This window comes from Polyodon spathula, chromosome 6, assembly GCF_017654505.1.
Source record: "Polyodon spathula isolate WHYD16114869_AA chromosome 6, ASM1765450v1, whole genome shotgun sequence".
In the NCBI taxonomy this organism is placed as follows: Eukaryota; Metazoa; Chordata; class Actinopteri; order Acipenseriformes; family Polyodontidae; genus Polyodon; species Polyodon spathula.
In genome coordinates, this window is record NC_054539.1 from 26,260,940 (window position 1) to 26,281,438 (window position 20,499).

General features: G+C 37.1%; 1 protein-coding gene and 1 pseudogene across 1 annotated transcript; both read right to left on the bottom strand.

The window, feature by feature from the left end:
* Positions 1-515: 515 nt before the first annotated feature.
* On the bottom strand, positions 516-9,296 carry LOC121316535 (protein FAM177B-like). Its single transcript, XM_041251566.1, has 5 exons — positions 9,209-9,296; positions 7,477-7,641; positions 6,826-6,892; positions 5,156-5,253; positions 516-2,173 (listed from the first exon to the last, which is right to left on the bottom strand). Exons 1-5 carry the CDS (start codon positions 9,215-9,217, stop codon positions 2,003-2,005), a joined length of 510 nt encoding a protein of 169 aa, XP_041107500.1. The 5' UTR covers positions 9,218-9,296; the 3' UTR covers positions 516-2,002.
* A 2,596-nt stretch (positions 9,297-11,892) lies between these two features.
* Positions 11,893-19,700, bottom strand: LOC121317664 (annotated as a pseudogene).
* Between the last annotated feature and the right edge of the window lie 799 nt (positions 19,701-20,499).

A 20,499-nucleotide genomic window follows, 5' to 3' on the forward strand; every position in this document is an offset into this window, starting at 1 on the left:
TTTGACATTTTCTCAGGGCAATTAATTAGAAATTAGAAAACTACAAATACTGAGAATATATATGTTTAATGTGTCTAAATTATAACTATCCCTTGTAGGCTAATTGTCTATCTCTTAACTCCTAGTCCTTTGACCCCCTGCCAATATACCTACATATAAGAATGTGTATTATATTTTATAGGATAACACAATTCAGCGCCAATGCTCAACGTTCTCATCTAATAAAAGCATTACCTGATCGATATTGCCTTGTTCAGCCACACTTCTGTTTGATATACATTTCTCTTGATTTCTTTATTTCCATGACAGGGCATCATTTCATTTTGTTTGGTTTAAAAGAAACCATTACCTTTTTGTTATTAGCATCTGTCACACTCAAATGTGAACCAAAATCAGAAACAGGCTTTTGGGGGCCTTGACATTTGTATGAAATTAAACCAAAAAGTAACACAAACAAAAAATCTAATAATGTAGACTTTGTTTTATTATATCCCAGCTCATAGTCTGTGACCTGTATTAAAGTATCCCATATGGGTTTAAACAAAAAGTTACTCCAGAAGGTTACGCTACCATAGTGAAAACAGCAGCCCTGCAGTCATTTCCTGTGAAATGTTATCAATCTTACAAAAACACACCATGGAAGCGAAGGCAATCCTAGTCATAAGCTATTACAGAAGTTATGGATGTCATAATCATTATGATTCTAGTTGATACTCACACTTTTCCCTTCTATTAGAAAGGCTACCGACTAGCTAAAAGGCTCTACTTTAATTTCAAAGGTCTGGTGCATAGCTTACTTGATCCACATTGTAACTGCCCTTACCGGAAACTGTCTAAAAATGAAGTAAATAAACTGTTCAATGTTTTTCCCGATAAAGAAACGAGAGCAGGGAAGCTAAATTATTAATGTCGTTGAATAGCAGCCCAGAAACTCTGGTCCCTCACTGTCTCAGTGATATAAAACTATTGTTTCTAAACTTACATTTTTAAAAAAATATGAGCATGATGACCTATTTTTTTCCCTCTGTAACTCTAGTTAAAACGTTTGGCATTAAAGTTTGAGAAAAGCGGTGTGGGCCAATGATGATAAAAGGTATTCACTGTTTCATGGTTCCAAGCCTCTTAACCTCTTCGTTTTCATTTGGTCAAGGCGTACTCTGAGGTAATTAATTCTGGCACATTCTCTATGAGTTCTGCATGCAACAGAATCTGTGTAAAACACATTATTTAGACTTACTGTTTATTTCTATTCTACAAACACATTCAGAGACGGTAAAACTAAAAATCAATGCACTGCAGTGTTTATTTAGATTTGTTATATAAATACAACATATCCTGTAAATATTGTCACCTCATTAACACTGACTTCCACTCCCCTGTCACTTTTTAACATTAATTTAAAAACCCTGTTATTTCCTTCTTGGAGCCTGCCTTGTAGGATTTCAAACATCAGCTTTAATTGGATCACAACTTTATCCCTGATTCCTTGATTCATTGGTTTTTAGCCTAGAATAATCTAAAATCAGACTTTTAAAAAGCATAACCAACTTTTGAACCAGCTAACCTAACACATAAGACTGTTTCACATGGCACACCTCTGTTACAAACATTATTGACACCTGCTGGTGAGCTAAGGTAATGAAATATAAGCATTTATCTGGTCTTTTTAAACACTGATTAAGATGGCCACTTGAGTCTGTTAGCTAGTTTACTCCCATTCTCAGCCAATCAAAACTAAATCTCATATACTTTACTAACATGATCAGCTCTGATCAGTAATTCTGGTCAAGGTTTGATTCATTCTGTAAAGCCACCCAAAAGCTGGCTCTAATGTATGTAATCATCATCACATTGCAACATTGATATTGATTATCACTTCTGACAGCTTCCAAATGGTTTACATCAAAAAGAAGTCAAACAGGCAAAGTGCATTCAGCGCTTCTTATGCATATTTTCATTCAGAATGTTTTAGATTTCCAGTCCTGATGACATCGCCTTTACTCTAGCCGGTGTTCTGAATTCCATGCTGTGCAACTTCATTGATATCTTCCACGGAAGTGTTCTTTTGTATTGTACCATATTCAACATTCTGGAGAGGAAGGTGTTGCTTTTCATGAGACTGGCTACACTCCTGCATCTCTGTGACTTCCTCCCCATCTTCATCTGCTGATCCCTAGAACAAAAATGATATAGCAAAATCAGAAGCGTGTTCCAAACAAGAAACTGGGTGGCTCAAAAGCTTAAAAGTAATTAACTAGCTTTTTTTTTTTATTTTAAACGACTGATGTTACAATTTTGCTTCGGTACATTAAGTATGCAAAAAAAATGTACTTTTGTGGTGTGTATATATATATATATATTCAGAAATTACAAACGACTCAACTGAGTATGGACAGATGCATGCTGGGAATAACAAGAAGAGAAGAGGAAAATGAAGGAATGGATAAGAGGCAGACAAAAGTATGCAATGCTATTATAAGAGCGAAAAAACTGAAATGGCAGTGGGCCGGACATGTAGCAAGAAGAACAGACCATCACAGGACCAAGGAGATACTAGACTGGATTCCAAGAGATATAAAGCGACCAAGAAGAAGACCTCTAGGAAGATGGCAAGATGAAGTTAGGTAACACGCTGGAGCAACATGGATGAGGGACACAGCAGACAGGCTGTTGTGGATCTTGGGGAGGCCTTCATCCAGCAGAGGATTGAAAAAGGCTGAAGAAGATGATACAGCTATGGCCAAAAGTTTTGCATCACCTTATATAAGTAACTAATTTTGCTTCTTAAAGTCAAATAGAACCTGCTGAATAATTAAATAATTACATACCACTTTGTAGTTTTTCATTTACTTAATGAAAAGTGGAAATGTGACAGGCTGGCGAGTGGAAAGAGGCCCAGAGACAGACTGCAGTTCAAAAAAATAACTATTTTATTATAAATAAACACAAAAATGAAAGGGCACAAGGGCCAAAACAAAGCAATTTAAAACACAAAAAAGATAAAAAGCAAAACTTACAAAAATAACAGTTTCCAGGCTGGGCAATGCCTTCACTGGATTCAAACTTTCTAAACAACCAAAAAAAAACCAACCTGCTTCCTCAGCTCCCTCTCTCCAAATGAGAAGCAGAGGCCTCCTTTTATATCAGGTGGCTGGGCGCTGATTGATCGTTAATCAACCTAATCAACTAATCAACCCCAGCCACCTGAACATAATAAACCCAGGTAGGTAGGGGAAGTTAACCCCATCCCTGCCAATTTAAAGGGCAGAGCTTTGCTCTGCCACACACCTCCCCCCCATGTACAACGTACACCGGCCGCAATCGGCCAACTCCCCCCTTCCCCCCACCCCCCCCCCCAAGAGTCCAATTATGTCCCTTGGGTGGGCTGTTATGGTGGGTGGTGGTGGGCGGGGTTGATGTCGGAGCCCCCAAGCCTTCTTTGGTTGAGGGGGCCCCGAATCTCCAAGGTAGTACAGCAGGAAACCCCAGGCGATGCGAAGCAGCAGGCAACCCCAGGCGATCCAAATGTGTCATCCCTGAGCGTAGCGGGCGTGGCATCCCTGGGCGGTGCAAGGCAGGCATCCTTGGGCCATAGCTCCTCCCCTCTGGGCTCTGGGAGCGACTGGGGAGCGACGGCGGCTCCTCACCCCTCTCGGGCTCTGGGAGCGACGGCGGCTCCTCACCCCTCTCGGGCTCTGGGGGCGACGGCGGCTCCTCACCCCTCTCGGGCTCTGGGGGCGACGGCGGCTCCTCACCCCTCTCGGGCTCTGGGGAACGGCAGCCTCACCCCTCTTTATTGGAGTGACCGGGGCATCTCCCATGTCTACAGCCAGGTAATTAACCACCATGAGGGCAACTTCTGGGAAGGAGGCCGGGTGGTGTTGTTCCTCCCACTGTTCCCGCCTCTCCCCATCTCGACGCCACAGCGTGTTGATAACTATGGGGAGATCGTGGACGAGGTCTGCCTCAGGGTGCATCAACCAGTCCCATATCTCCTGTGAAGGTGGTGGTGCTAGAGGTAGTGGGGTGGCCCCTGATGCCCGGGGTGAACACGGCACCTCTTCCTGGGCCTGGTTGTAGGGGCATCCTGCCCAGTTGTGGCCGTCCTCCTCACACCGGCCACACCAGTTTGCCGGTGGCACGTCTGGGCAGGACCGCCAACGATGGTCCTCCTTCCCGCACCAGGAACACCAGGGGAAGAGGCTGGCCGGGTCCTCCAGCGGTGGCTGCAGCAGCTTACATTTCTTCAGCTGCTGCTGCTTTTCCTGCCTTTGCCGCTGTCTGCTCTTCTTTCCCATTTTTTTTTTTTTTTTTCAAAAAAAAAAAAAAAATTTATCCCAAAAATTCCACAAAACAAAACAAAAATACTGCTCTGAGCCTCTAGGTGGCGCTATCCCACTGCTGACACCAAATGTGGCAGGCTGGCAAGTGGAAAGAGGCCCAGAGACAGACTGCAGTTCAAAAAAATAACTATTTTATTATAAATAAACACAAAAATGAAAGGGCACAAGGGCCAAAACAAAGCAATTTAAACACAAAAAAGATAAAAAGCAAAACTTACAAAAATAACAGTTTCCAGGCTGGGCAATGCCTTCACTGGATTCAAACTTTCTAAACAACCAAAAAAAAAAAAAAAACCTGCTTCCTCAGCTCCTTCTCTCCAAATGAGAAGCAGAGGCCTCCTTTTATATCAGGTGGCTGGGCGCTGATTGATCGTTAATCAACCTAATCAACTAATCAACCCCAGCCACCTGAACATAATAAACCCAGGCAGGTAGGGGAAGTTAACCCCATCCCTGCCAATTTAAAGGGCAGAGCTTTGCTCTGCCACAGGAAAAAATTGACATTTTTCTAACAAGAAATAGTGTACTACTAGTATGGTATCCAGTAGACTTTTGCGACATCATGTTGTAGTTTCTTTGATTACATGTTAAATAAAATCTCTACATTATGTTCATATAGTTTAATTTTATTTAATTATGTCTCAATCCTAAAATTCTATGTGATGTTAAACGTTTGGCCATAGCTGTTTGTTGATAAAATACTGCATTCAAAATATGATGGTATTTCATATAAATTGTAGATTATGAAAGCATGCATCTTGTTTGAAAATCTATGACATATTAAATTTACACCACTTGCATTAAAGTCATACCTCGTTTTGAGTTCTGAAGTATTCATCAATAGCATACTGGTATTTTGGTGAATTAAGTCCCAAGAGATTTGTCACTCTTTCTCCTAGATAATCACAGGCTGAATGAAAAAAAAAAAAAAAGTTGTAATATCCTCACATTCATAATTATATAATTGTATTTTTTAGTACTTTTTTACTAAAAAAATACATTACTGATCTCAGACAGCATTTCTGATCATCACATAATTATACTAATACATCGTGGGTCACTAGTGGCTTATCATCCCACAATCAGGAGCTTGTTGCTTCAAATCTTGGCTGGGGGTCCACAGGGAATGCTGCCTTGGCCTTTGCAATCCCAGTGGGTTGGGGTGGGAAAGTGGCTGTTTAGTTCATCTCATTTTATAGTTGTTATATAGCGCTTCAGTTAAGAGAAAAATGTAAAAACTTAAAATCCCTATCAAAGCCCACCAATAATGAAATATTATAGTGCACAGTCTCACATTATTGAAAATGTACAGAGAAACTGACCAGATTTTCACAATGTGAATGTAATTTGACATATCTGAGATGACAATATGTAGCAATAAATGCTACAAAGCAGCTTGGGTGGGTACCACTATAATATATCACTATTTATTGGAAAAATGACTGTAAACATATTTGTAGCTAATGAAATAATTCCATACATTTTTTCCATATATACATATCCTTTCATATAGGTATCAAATGTGCAGTTTTGAAAGAAATGCATAAATTAGCAAACATGGTACTACATTAAGCTACTAGAAATCTGTTTACAAGCCATGCTTTTAGCCCTTTCTACAGTTTCTGGGTCATTTCACCTGGAGGGTGAAATTTACCCCACCCCTTCACTGTCTTCTTTCTTATCAATAACCAATCAGCAGCTTCCCCTGTTGACTGGCATGCTTTTAGCCAGTAACATGCTTTGAACCAGAAAACACTCCTAAGGTGAAATAACCAAGGAGGTAAAGCATTAGCAGACTAGATGGCAAGGTAAGCAAACTGAGGACTTAATGCAATACTATATGTCTTTGTTTAAAATGAAAATGCATCTTTGCTATAAGTTAGTTTACAAACTGCACATTTAAGACCAGTGTAGCGAGTGGAAGTGCAAAATGGGTAAAAATTATGGAATAATATTGTTAGTTACTAATGAAGTGTACAACTTACTGACTTTTACTAATGTCTTTTATAATAAAATAAAAAAAGTGGTTTAATTCTCTGAATAAAAGACCAATAGTCGACTTTGCTGACCCATTGTTTAGTGCATACACCCCTCATTGATTCACAGCATGATAATCCCACACTGATAATTCCATGTCTGTAAGGGTAACATGTTTGTGTTTTGTGCAGTACTCTTCTAAAACATATTTTTCAGAGAGGTATACAATAGTTTTGACTGATGTGTTAAATACTATATAAAACTCGCCACTACTGTGCAAAATTGTCAAGCAATTTACACTAGGTGCACCAGAGGGAAAAAAAGTGTTACAAAAATTAATAACAAGCAAATTAGTAGCACTGTTAAATTTGTAAATTAACCTAAGCTTTTGACAAAACAAAAAAACAAAAAAAAAAGATATGACTTGCACTTTGGAGTAAAGACCTTATTTAAATGTAAAGTAAAAGTAGAATGTACTTCTGGATATGCATCATTCAATACTTACTATGTAAAGTCACCCTGGTAAGTTGTGCCATACAAAACCAAATATACGGTCCCCATGACAGTTTAGACTGAAAACAGAAGTAGTGTATTATTAACTTGATTTTTATATTTTAATGGTTTGATAAAGTTTAGAAAACTGACATTACAATACACACACACACACGCACGCATGCACGCACGCACACACACACACACACTGCTATGCAAAAGCGTTAGACATGTTGCATTTTTCTACTCTGATGCATTTTGAGCACCAACAAGGAAACACATTGAGTGAAATAGCTTGTATCACTTGATTGTCAATTCAATGCTTGTCTTCTTTCTATTCCTTAAGGATATTATCTTCAAGTATTGCTCATCCTTGTTAGACAGCTTTTTGGGTCTTCCAGTCCTGGGTTTGTCAATTATAGATGATGTTTTTCTGTACTTGTTGGTTATGCTTTGAATACCACACCTTGAAAATTAAGTTATGCGAGCAAGTTTTTTCTTCTTCATGCAAGTCAAGGTTGTTATAATAGTAGATAATGCTAGTGGAGTCTTTGAGTAAATTGTTGATGCTCATAATGCATCAGAGTAGAAAAATGCAACAAGTCTAAGACTTTTGCGCAGCAGATCTGGCCCACTTGTAGTAAAATGCAAAAAATGTATATACTGTTTCAATTGAAGTCTTCTTAAGTTCCTGCTTAGTTTCCTCTTCTTCATCAGTGCTATACTCATCCAGAGTATCTCCATTAGCAAAGTGAATCACCCTCCTTGGCACTTTTTCTTTGCTCATGTCTGTGGCCTCCATGTTTGCTACCTGCTGGCTAGAAGCTTCCTTTGAGACAAATTTAATTGAAAAAAAAAAACAACATATAATTAACATTATGCCTGCATTTCCTAGAATTCAAGTGAACCTTGTTACTATAAACAACAGGGTTCAGCTATTTTATTTGGATCCACCCCCAATATATGCTAGACTGGTGCAGTCAGAATCATGCAAAATCATGGGTCATATTTAAGTGTAGAGTATATAAGACTGTGAAATGACTTGTAATAGACATGGATAGAGTTTGCAGCCGGGAATCTTCAAAAAAATCTTCAATAAAAAATATTTTACTCTTCTCTCCCTCCTAAAACAGCAGGTTTTAACTGGCAAATTAGTCCAATCCACACACAAAGAAGCTAGTTGCACAAGGCTGTTGGAATGTCTGTTGAGATCACGGGCTTCATGTATAGAGGGATGCAATTCATTTAGTTTCAAATGAAGTGTGGGAATGATCAATTAACCACTGAAAGAGTGATTGGCTGGCTACTTCAATAACCACAGTATAAAGCTGGAAAAGGGGAGAGACAGGAGGAGAGTGCACAACAGCTGGAAAGGCTCCATGTGTTTGACAAACCATAAGCTGAAAATTAGACTTTGGTCTGAGAAAGACATTTTTTGTTTGCTTTTCTTTTGTGGTTCACAATATCGTTTGACTCTTGCATAAAAAGTGCACATTGCTTGAACCTAAAATCACTTTTGACATATGATTACCTTAACCTTCCACACCCGCTAAAAAACTACTGATGAACGTCTGTGGGGAAAGCTGGCGTCAAATTCGCATTTACACAAACTTGTGCTACATATAGCAGGTGCTTACTTTTTGTTTACTTGTTCGTGTTATTTGCAGAAGGCAGGACATGAAGTAGCTACGTGTATGATTTCATTTTAGTGCATGTGTGGTTGTTAGTGACACTCCAATGCAACTAAGTAGTAGCAACTTCGCTTTTGCAAAATGTGCTTAAAAAATCCTATTCATAAATCATAAGTCTGTTTAAAGCCTTTGACATTCATAAAACTTCTAGTCTGTCTATAAATACACAATAAGTAAACTCAATACAAACCCCTATCAAAGCTAATCTGGGTTTCTGGCTGCCTTAAAAGTAACAAATCCTGTTCCAGTGATATCAAAACTTGTTAAAACTTATATATATGGACACATAATTTTTAGCTAAGCATTCCCAAAATATTTTGTAATGTAAAGCAAGTTTTACATGTGTTTTATGAGGTTAGATACTTATATATATCTTTTGTCATCTTTAAAATATAAAAGCTTCCCTTAAAAAAATGTTACTGCAGTACACCACAGTAAAAGCATAAGATTTACAAAGCATGGCAAACTCAAGCTAATGCTTGGTAAATACATCCTATGCAAGGGTAACTGCTAAATGACCATACAAGCTCACCATGATAAACATATATACAGCTCTATACAGAGTACTCACAAATGACCTGCTTACCAATGCATGCATTTAAAACCAGGTTTTTAATCAACACTGTAGTGTATGGTATATACTAAATAACTCTGTCTACGTTTGTTATGCTTTTGTAAATATAATACATAATTAAAGAGACTGACCTGTTCCATTCCTTCTGTGTCAGACAACCCTTTTCTTCAGATGTGTACAAAACATTATCCTGGAGCTCAAACCTGATTTACTGGTAACAGCAAATACTTGTCCCTTAGCCAAACAAACTGAAAGCAAGCTGTTCTTAATGAAATGACGACAGATCTCAAAGAAAAGGTTCCTGTTTTCAGAATGGTTTTGACGTGCAATCTGCTGTGTTTGTAGATGTTAGATGACTAATTTGATAACAAAAAGGAGTGTGTATATACCAGTAAATAATGTATGGGTATTGTTTAGTGTTGTAGTTACTGTTTAAGAGCAATTAAAGATTAGTATGAATGATGGGAGTTTGCTGTTATTCTCTATATGAGGAATTTAGATTATCTTTGCAAATGTTGTTTGATTGCTTGTGTTACTAAAATAAATATGATTACAGTGTAACCTGCAACACAATAATTAAACAGAGCTGTAATTGCTGGACAGTTTGTCGTAATACTTGTATACTGGTGTGTGGTTTATTGTGCCTGCATTGGGGAATGGAAGAATGCAGTATATCTAACCTTAAAAAGCAGCCTGTCATGCTTTCAAAATACTAATGTGTTAGACAGCAGGTGCAAAAACTATTTCCAAGGCCTGTTTGTTGAGTTTTTTTTTTTTTTCCCTGAAGCAGAGGCCATATCCAGTTACTTCCTTGTATAGACTGTCACAAAGCATGCGGTCAAATAAGCATTTTTGCTTATGTTATAAAAATTCTCTCTCTCTCTCTCTCTCTCTCTCTCTCTCTCTCTCTCTCTCTCTCTCTCTCTCTCTCTATATATATATATATATATATATATATATTTATAAATGAAGGAGACATCTACTATTAAATAAATAGTGCCTACATCACTGTAACAGGATGGCTCGAGTAGTGATGTACCTAGACCAGACCCGGAAGCTGACTCAGACACAGACATTTACTTGCGGGGCTGAAAGTGCTGGTGCGTGGTTTTTACTCACACAAAAATAAATCAAAACATTGTACAAAACACTGCTCACAGAGCAAAATAAAAGGTTGCACAAAAAAAAATCTAATCTCAAATACAAAACACCAAACAAATACTTTGCTTGTCTGCCAGCATGAGTAGCAATTGCTTTTACTCTGTTTTGTTTTTTTATTTTTCTTTCAGCTCTCTCATTCACGTGTTTACCAGGAAGGAGCTTTAACCTCATCCAAGCTTCCAAACAACACACATTCATCTGTTTTAAATAAACACAAAACAATGCCTTAATTCCCTTCCTTTAAAAAAAGAATACAATAAGCACAACACATTTATTTACAAGCAGGGCTTTGCCCTGCCCCTTCTAATTATGTGCAGGGCTTTGCCCCGCCCCCTCTAATTATGTGCAGGGCTTTGCCCCATCCACTCTAATTATGTGCAGGGCTTTGCCCCATCCACTCTAATTATGTGCAGGGCTTTGCCCTGCCCCCTCTAATTATGTGCAGGGCTTTTCCTCTGCCCTGCCACAATCACTTTTACCCATTTTGCACATGTGAAATATTTCTGGATAATTCTGAATAAAACAGGCACAGTAAAGTAAAACAAGATACCATTTACTTTTTGTTCTGTTTTGACAGTTCTGTCAACACAAAACTGTGCAATAATCACAGAACTATGTACAGACATCAGGGATGTGGAAGTAAAACATTGCAAAAAATAACAAAAGATAAATTACAAGGTTTGAAACTAAGCAAAATCAGGATAAAAAGAGAAAGCCGTTCACGTTTTTAAAATCTTGCTTAACAGATTATAGAGCAATATGCATGACAGTTGTTAATTTATTACATCTTACAGTATGTTATCAAAATGCTGGAAATTAAGTCAATTAATAATATATACTATGGCAAAGTGGCTGCTGATTGTGAACAGGTGCAGAGGTGATAGTGTGCAGGAATAACCCTTGGTGAACGTTTGCAGCTGTCTCTATTGCCTGCAGCTGCTACCTCGTTTACCTTCCGGGTCAATATGTTCCTGCAAAGGAGTCTCGCCTTCTTCCAGGCTGACTGACTTCCTGACCCTGGAAAAGAACTGTCAGGCCAGCCCTTCCAAAGACTTCCCCCTTTGCTACTTTGTGCCCTCACACGGGGGGGGGGGGGGGGGGGGGGGGGGGGGGGGGGGGGGGGGTGGGGGAGATTTACAACCAGAACTCATTATATTTCTGTCACATATACATTCAGCTTTTATACAGCTTTGTAAATTGTCTAATAACCTGGCATAATGATCAAAAAAAAAAATGAAATCGCAGCATTATGGGTTGTGGAAACAATTGTTTGTTTAAACTTTTTTAAAGGGGTTTAACTCTTCACATCAAAACTCAAAGACAGAAAACAACTAAAACAACTAAACACCAACTTTATAGAAATTAAACACTTTTAATTTACTATAATGAGTGCAACTTCCCCATTGTGGAAAGGGTTAAAAGAAATCTGATTAAAAAACTGTATTTGGTGAGGTTACAATGAATTCTACCAGAAACCTTGAATATGAGGTACATTTCTTCCACATTGCAAAGGTACTCATAGACTCCCATTCTGCACGGATTTCAAATAGTGACAAAAGTATCTAATAGTTGTAAAATTCTGTGAGACAACAGAAAAATGTTTTAGATAGATAAAAAAAAAAAAACATTCAATAATTTTTGACAGATTCAATGATAACAGGAACATACTTTATTTCTAACCTATATCTCTGCAGAAAGGCACTGCAAATGTGCAAGAGATTTAAGAAGAACATAGACATAGCAAACATGATGACTGATTGGAATTCAGGAACTAAGAACTTCCATATCTCGTCCTTATCTGTATAAAAAGTTTAGATAACCACCAAAAGTAGGAGAAAGCATTTTTAAATTGCATTAGTAACAGCAGGTCGTCAGTGTTTTTCTTTGTTGAGGTTGCATACTTTGTAGAGATGATGTGAGTTATAAGGCATCCAGAGTTATAAGGCATCCAGAGCCTTTTTGTGGCTTTAGATCAGGTTCCTTTATTGGCTTTACTTCTTCCACTTGTTTAGGTTTGGCCTGTAAGAGGAATCAAATATATAAAAGCATTAAAATGCACCTCTCCTACACCCTCCCCCATAATAGATTAATTATACAGCTACTGTATGGCTAAAAGTTTTGCATCACCCGACAACAATTTAATTTTGCTTCATAAAGTCGAATAAAATCTGCTGAATAATGTTACGTTAACATATTCAATTACATACCGCTTTGTAGTTTTCCATTTTAACGAAAAACTGACATAAATTGAAAAATGTGACATTCCGAAATCTAACATGAAATGACACACTTTCCAAAAAGACGTCACAAATCTTGACAAGTGTTACTCATTTAGAAGTAATCGAAAGATGACCATTAGAAGTGGTAGATTTAAGCTATAGAAGCATGATTTTGACATAGATTTTGTAACTTCAGAGCAAGCCATGGGGAAGAGCCATTGCTCATTGGAAACACACTCAGCCATCATTGCACTTCACAAGGAAGGTTTTATCGGTTGTCAGACTGCCATCAGAGGTTATGTCAGCCAAAGCACAATATCTAGGATCATCCAGAAATATATGAAGACTGGAAGCTGTAAAGCTGGCCCCAGGTTTGGACGCCCAAAAGTCTGCACTGCTAGCCGGGATCGCCAGCTATGCCACTCAAGTTTGAGAGCTAGGACAGCCATTAGTGTCCACTTACTGCGACAACAGAAAGAAGTTGGAGTGAAGGCGACACCAGGGAGAATGGCTGGTGTCAGGGAGGCCTGCTAAGATGCTCCCTTTGAGCAAGAAAAACATCAGAGATCGCCTTTTGTTGCACATACAAAGGCTGGACCAGAGAAGACTGGGCCAAAGCAATTTTCTCTGACGAGTCCCCCTTCAGCTGTTTTCGAAACCGAGGTGGATTAAGAGTTTGAAGGCACAAAGGAGAAAGATACAAGCCAGAGTGTACCGTCCCAACGTTGAAGCATCTGGAAACTGTCCATATCTGGGACACTTTTCTGCCAAAAGGCACACGTTTTACCCAAGGGGACAGCTATGAACAAGGACTGCTACCTAAAACACTCCAAAACACCTCCTCCTTACGGCTCACAGCCATTTTCCCCAATGGTGATTTCTACTAAAATGACAAGCCCCTTGCCATCGAGCCAAACAAGTGAAGAAATGGTTAGAAGACAACAGGATCATGCCATGTCAATTTCAACCTGGAAATTCGAAGGATCTCAATCCTATTGAGAATGTTTGGGGTCTGATAGGACAGGAAATCAGGAAAAGTCAACCATGCAACCGAAATGAACTGGAATCAAATGTAAAGGCTGCATGGAGGAATCTAATGGATAACTCCCTTCAGACCCTTACTGAGTCCATACCTGAGAGGATTAAGGAAATCTTAAAACACAATGGAATGCACTGTAAATACGAAGTACTGTTATTATGGCTTGGATTGTTAAGTTTTTTTTTTTATTTTTAATACATGATGTTAAATAAAAGATCTAAAAATTCTGTTTATCTTTTTTTTTTTTTTTTTTTTTTTTTTTTTTTTTTTATTTTTTAATCTTAAAATTCTAGGGTGATGCCAAACTTTTGGCCATAGCTGTAGATTGTATTGTATTTTGAAGAAACATGTACCTTGTCATCCTTTGGCCCTTTAGTGAGGTCAAATGAAGCATATACTTCTGGTGACCACTGAGGACTGAGAGCCGGAAATTCAAATGGAACTGGTTCCACAAGCCCATAATTGGCCTTCAGTTCCAACTGGGGGGTTTCTGGAGGAACCTTCTGGAAATATCTGTGAACATAGATAAATAAATAATACAACCAAGAATCAAATATTTCAATGTGTCAGAGGTCAATGTCAAGGTCACCAACATGTTCAGCACACAGTGTTTATATAATCTTGCCAATATGAAACCATTACCTCAGATGGTCTCTCAGATGTGAGACTTTGACACTGTGGCAGCAACAGCTTTATAAAATTACTATCACAAAAGGGTTAATTTTCCTTGTACAATAGCCATGATCAAACTATGTCTTACAGAGTATGAAGTTAGTATCTTTAAATCGTTTGGGTATTATCATCCAGACAGACTAGAAAATTGCAAATGTAATACCAATCCACAAAAAGGGAAATAAAACTGAACCAGGTAACTACAGACCAGTAAGCCTGACTTCTATTATATGCAAACTTATGGAAACTATAATAAGATCCAAAATGGAAAATTACCTATATGGTAACATGGTCCTGGGAGACAGTCAACATGGTTTTAGGAAAGGGAGATCACGTCTAACTAACTTGCTAGATTTTTTTGAGTATGCAACATCGATAATGGATAATTGCAAAGCATATGACATGGTTTATTTAGATTTCCAGAAAGCTTTTGACAAAGTCCCGCATAAAAGATTAATTCTCAAATTGAATACAGTAGGGATTCAAGGAAACACATGTACATGGATTAGGGAGTGGTTAACATGTAGAAAACAGAAACTACTGATTAGAGAAGAAATCTCAGAATGGAGTGTGGTAACCAGTGGTGTACCACAGGGATCAGTATTAGGTCCTCTGCTATTCCTAATCTACATTAATGATTTAGATTCTGGTATAGTAAGCAAACTTGTTAAATTTGCAGATGACACAAAAATAGGAGGAGTGGCAAACACTGTTGCAGCAGCAAAGGTCATTCAAAATGATCTAGACAAGATTCAGAACTGGGCAGACACATGGCAAATGTGTGGCAAAAACATGGCAAAAAGTGTAAGGTACTGCACACAGAAAATAAAAATGTGCTTTACAAATATCATATGGGAGATACTGAAATTGGAGAAGGAATCTATGAAAAAGACCTAGGAGTTTTTGTTGACTCAGAAATGTCTTCATCTACACAATGTGGGGAAGCTATAAAAAAGGCCACAAGATGCTCGGATACATTGTGAAAAGTGTTGAATTTAAATCAAAGGAAGTAATGTTAAAACTGTACAATGCATTAGTAAGACCTCATCTTGAATATTGTGTTCAGTTCTGGTCACCTCATTATAAAAAAGATATTGCTGCTCTAGAAAGAGTGCAAAGAAGAGCGACCAGGATTATTCCGGGATTAAAGGCATGTCATATGCAGACAGGCTAAAATAATTGAATCTGTTCAGTCTTGAACAAAGAAGACTACGTGGCAACCTAATTCAAGCATTCAAAATTCTAAAAGGTATTGACAATGTCTACCCAAGGGACTTTTTCAACCTGAAAAATGAAACAGGGACCAAAGGTCACAAATGGAGATTAGATAAAGGGGCATTCAGAACAGAAAATAGGAGGAACTTTTTTTACACAGAGAATTGTGGGAGTCTGGAACCAACACTCCAGTAATGTTGTTGAAGCTGACACCTTAGAATCCTCCAAGAAGCTGCTTGATGAGATTCTGGGATCAATAAGCTACTAGTAACCAAACGAGCAAGATGGGCCAAATGGCCTCCTCTCGTTTGTAAACTTTCTTATGTTCTTATACAGGAGTGATAAGCCGTGGTATGTAGCTATCCTGTTTAAAACATATGCATAGTATGTGTAAGGAAAATGTGATCGTTCAGATTTGTTAAAAAACATTACAGATCTTCTGCATACAAAACAGTTCCAGTTGCCCTGTCGTGCAGTGTTCTGAATTAAAAATTTAGTTTTTTAGAACAGTGAGCAGTTTTAAAATAGTACTCGTTTAGAAGCTGTACTAATTTTTTTAGTTTTTAAACCCAATGAGAATAAGCGGCATGGGCATTTTCTAAAACACACTAAATACCATCAAACTATTTGATTGTAATGCCTTTTTTTTACTGGTTTACTGGTTTTCTGTCTTGTTTAACATTAGTTATCCTAAATGACTTTTTAACAGAATAACAGCCACAATGATAGACTTTCATCAGCTTTGATCAATTTAATAATTGATGTCCCCCCCAATCAACATTTTACCCCTGTTCCAGGTGTTTAAAAACTACCAGTGGTAAATCACTTAAATTCTGTAGCACTACATCGAAAATCTTACCATCACGTAAAAAGGTGAAAAGTTTGTGAACACTAGTGTATAGGTAAAAAGACATACAGCCATATTTTGTAATCAGCAGGACAAAAAAAGACTTAACAAATTCTGTGAATTACAACCTTAAGGTGTCTGAAGATGCCAGCTGCAGTTTTCAAGCTTCTGTGAACTTCTTTTACTTCGTTTTCTGTTATACTGAAAAGTAGCAAAACAGCAACATGATAAAATGGAAAAAGAGTCATTGCCAGAAGAATGTACAATTTAGAGTAACTCACTGCTGTTATACTCACTCTTCACTGCTGTTATACTCACTTTTCCTTTCCAGACATTCTGGACACAAACTTTGTGTACCACAAGGCAACATTAAACTATTGAGACAAGCTCAAACACTGCATCCTTCTGGGCACTACACAACATGTAGACGATCAGCATAGCCACATGAAGAAAAAAAAATACAGATTTGTAGATTCTTTTTTTTTATGAAGAAAAATATATATATATATATATATATATATATATATATATATATATATATATATATATATATATATATATCTATGTATTATATATAAAAGATATATAAATCTTAAAAAAGAACTATAGTAGAAATGATTCCTCAACATTGTGCATTCACTCTCTATGGGACCTTGTAATAAGCAGACAAACACAATCAGTACAATACCACCAGATAGATAGGGAAGGGAAATCTAACGTTATAGTTCATGCTTTCAATATGCATAAAGAGCAAGAATCTATAAAAATGCCAATATCTACAGACCAGTAAGCAAAATAAGTTTTCATCATTCAAAAACATCAAAAAGCAGCATACAACCTGTGTATTCTTCCTAATTCCTTTGAATTGTAATTACTAAAGAACATATATTCATTATTATAAATGCTAAGTGTGTGAATCAAATAGTGCCAGAGATAAGTAATTTGTGTGTGTGCAGCAGCTGACACCATTCCTTATGCATGTATTACCTTGGAGTGTTCCCTTTCAAGGTGTCAGTCCATTTAAAATTCTGAATGAAGCACAGTTTGTTTTCTTGGGTTGAACTATCCAGAGAAATTATGAAGCCTGCAGAACAAAACATAGTTTACAAACCTTTTATGAGCTGAATGTATTGAGAGAGAGAGAGAGAGAGAGAGAGAGAGAGAGAGAGAGAGAGAGAGAGAGAGAGAGAGAGAGAGAGAGAGAGAGAGAGAGAGAGAGAGAGAGAGAGAGAGAGAGAAACCCTTGGATAAAGGATTGTCTGGTTGGTTTAGACATGGTTGGCTGTAAGCAAATAAAACTATATACAATACTGTATACCCCCCAGAAAATCTTTCCAATAACCAACATGCAGAACAATGCACCATAAAGTTCCTTGTGGGGTCTTATAACACAAAGTTACCAATTTGCTCCTGGGAAACCTGGGTTATGGTAGCAGGAAAAAAAAAAAAAAAAAAAACATGCAAAAATTAAATAAATAAATAAACAAAATGACTGCTATTTAACTCCTTTAGATAATGTATGTATAAATAAAATGATGATAACCAAGACATTATTTGAAGGAAAACATCTGGCAATTTCCCTGTCTCTCAATCTAGTTGCATCACGTAACCAAATCAGACCTGAATCAGAGAACAAAAACACTTCAAATCACTGCATTACAGGCATTTATAAACTAAAATCTAACATCACCACCACCACCTCCAAATGTGCATTTTTAAGGCATCGGTTACTAACATTGTAGAAGTGAGAAGTATGACTCTGTAGCATTTTTCATCATTTCAGCATTAGCGGTGACATCTGTTAAAAGTTCTAGCAGCTGTGTTCGTGTTACCTTCAGGTCACTGGAATTAATTCCTAAATATAATTCTAAAAGAAATACCTAACATTTCAGCCAAGATACCAGATTTCAGATATATATTAATGCAACCTAGGTACATTTCAAATATGATATATTAATAACAAAGACAATGATGAGACATTACAGCAATCATATAAAACACAAGTAAAATCCTACAATAATTGCCACTTATAAAGGCACAGACCCCAATAGGTTGTTTTGTAAAATTATACTGTATGAGAACAATCTGGAGAGAAAAGTTTGTTGATGCTCAATAGTCTGGAAACAATTTATGATTTTGAGAAATGGGTTTCTAAATGGTGGCTCACAGGTTTGTTGGAGAAACCCAGTCTTCGCATTTACCAACCCATTAATTGGGGGTCAATGAAGAACAAATATCCCACCCACACATTAAGCATTGGCAGTCTATAGATGATAATGGGGTACACATCAAATGCAAGAGAGCTGGCTCACTATATATTCTTGCTATTGATGAGGGCATGTTTATCTACTCAGTGATAGCAAGATATTTAGTGGGCAAAGGGTCTTAATGGGCAATATTGGCTAACCCCGAGTCACTCGGACGATTTGCTATCCAGCCTGATATCCCAATGAACCAAATACTATATGCTGTTTACTGTACATAAATATTGGTATCTGGGGACTGACACCATCAAAGCAAGCACTTACTTGCATATCTTATTAGCTCCAGTATTTGCAGCTACTCCACAGAAACTGAAGGAGACAGGCACTGTGGCCTTCAAAGGATTTCTGTGAAACCAATGCGCCATGAATTGGAACAGCTACAGTATTTGTGTGAAAAATACAGATTTAAATGTCATTTATTTAAAATAATCTACATCCAGTTTCTACCCTGTTCATATTTCCGTAACATAAAACAAAATTCATAAATAAATAAAATAAATTCAAAGCCAGGGGCTTTTATAAAAAGCGTGCCTGTTAATGAACATGCTTACATAGTTTTGCATTCTGCCCTTGTGTAAAGTTGCCACACTGAGTTTTTAATTTTAGGGGTATAAGCTTCTTTACCCTTTGACACCTGCTGCCACTTTCTCATTTTAAAGAAGTCAACAGTTACATCAGGTTATGAATGACACCTACAAAGCAGGTTATGGCTAAAAGGGTTTGAAAAGGGGAAAACATCAACAATTAGTTCACAGCCAGACATAAAAATAAATAAATAAATGCCAGCTTCCTTGGAAAAGTAAAATAAGTCGTCACCATACAAGAAAGAGTGGCTTACACACCATGGGTGGCTATGTACACAATTTGTAAAATATGCAATACTTTTATCATAATAACATAATTTAGGAGTGGTTGGTTAACCTAAGCTGTAATCAGGATAGAAGAAACAAATAACATCTTATAAAGATTTTCTGTGTGCTTGTTTGTTGTTTAAATGTCATAATCAAATCTTAAATGTGGGCTAGTCTGGAAGTAGATGACCCAGGCCGGCGTGTGTTTTACAAATAAAAACGATAAAAATGTTAACTTAACAAACACTATTTACAGTACTTCAGACTGTACCATTAACAGCATATCTAAACATGTTTCTTTGTCTGTACTGTGTTTTCCACAAAATATAATGCATAAAAAAATCTCTAATGCATAAAAAATCTCTACTATATATATATATATATATATATATATATATATATACTACACACACACACACACACACACACACACACACAACATGTATGTGTGTGTGTATCTATCTATCTATCTATCTATCTATCTATCTATCTATCTATCTATATATCTATATATATATCTATCTATATAATATATATATATCTATATATATATATTATATATACTATATAATAATATATAAATAATTACTGATATTAATTATTCTGGTAGGTCCAGAAACCGTGGGTCAAAAATCAGTTTTTAGTCTAAAAACTAAGGACAGATCATTGGTATCCTGGGGACAGTTAGTGGAGGCAATTAACTGAATACCATATATATATATATATATATATATATATATATATATATATATATATATATAGATAGATAGATAGATAGATAGATAGATAGATAGATACACACACACACACACACACACACACACACACACACACACACACACACACAGTTGCGTTTGTGTAAAATAAAAGTGATATAACTAACACATCATTAGTGGAGCCAGAAATCAGTTTTTCATAAATACAAAACTATCAAACCTTTCATTTTAGCCAAACAATACAGGAAATAAAAAAAAAAAAAAAAAAAAACAACGTCTTCCTGTTTCTTCACTGAGTGACGTCGCTGCAAACGCTTTAAATCTACTATTACTTGATTGGGTACTTTTCAGTGAGGTAATCTGCTAAAGCCCTGATTGGAGAATCCCAATCCTGCACCCACACGCGTGCCCTGGCTGGAGCTGTGTTTACTGCTGTCC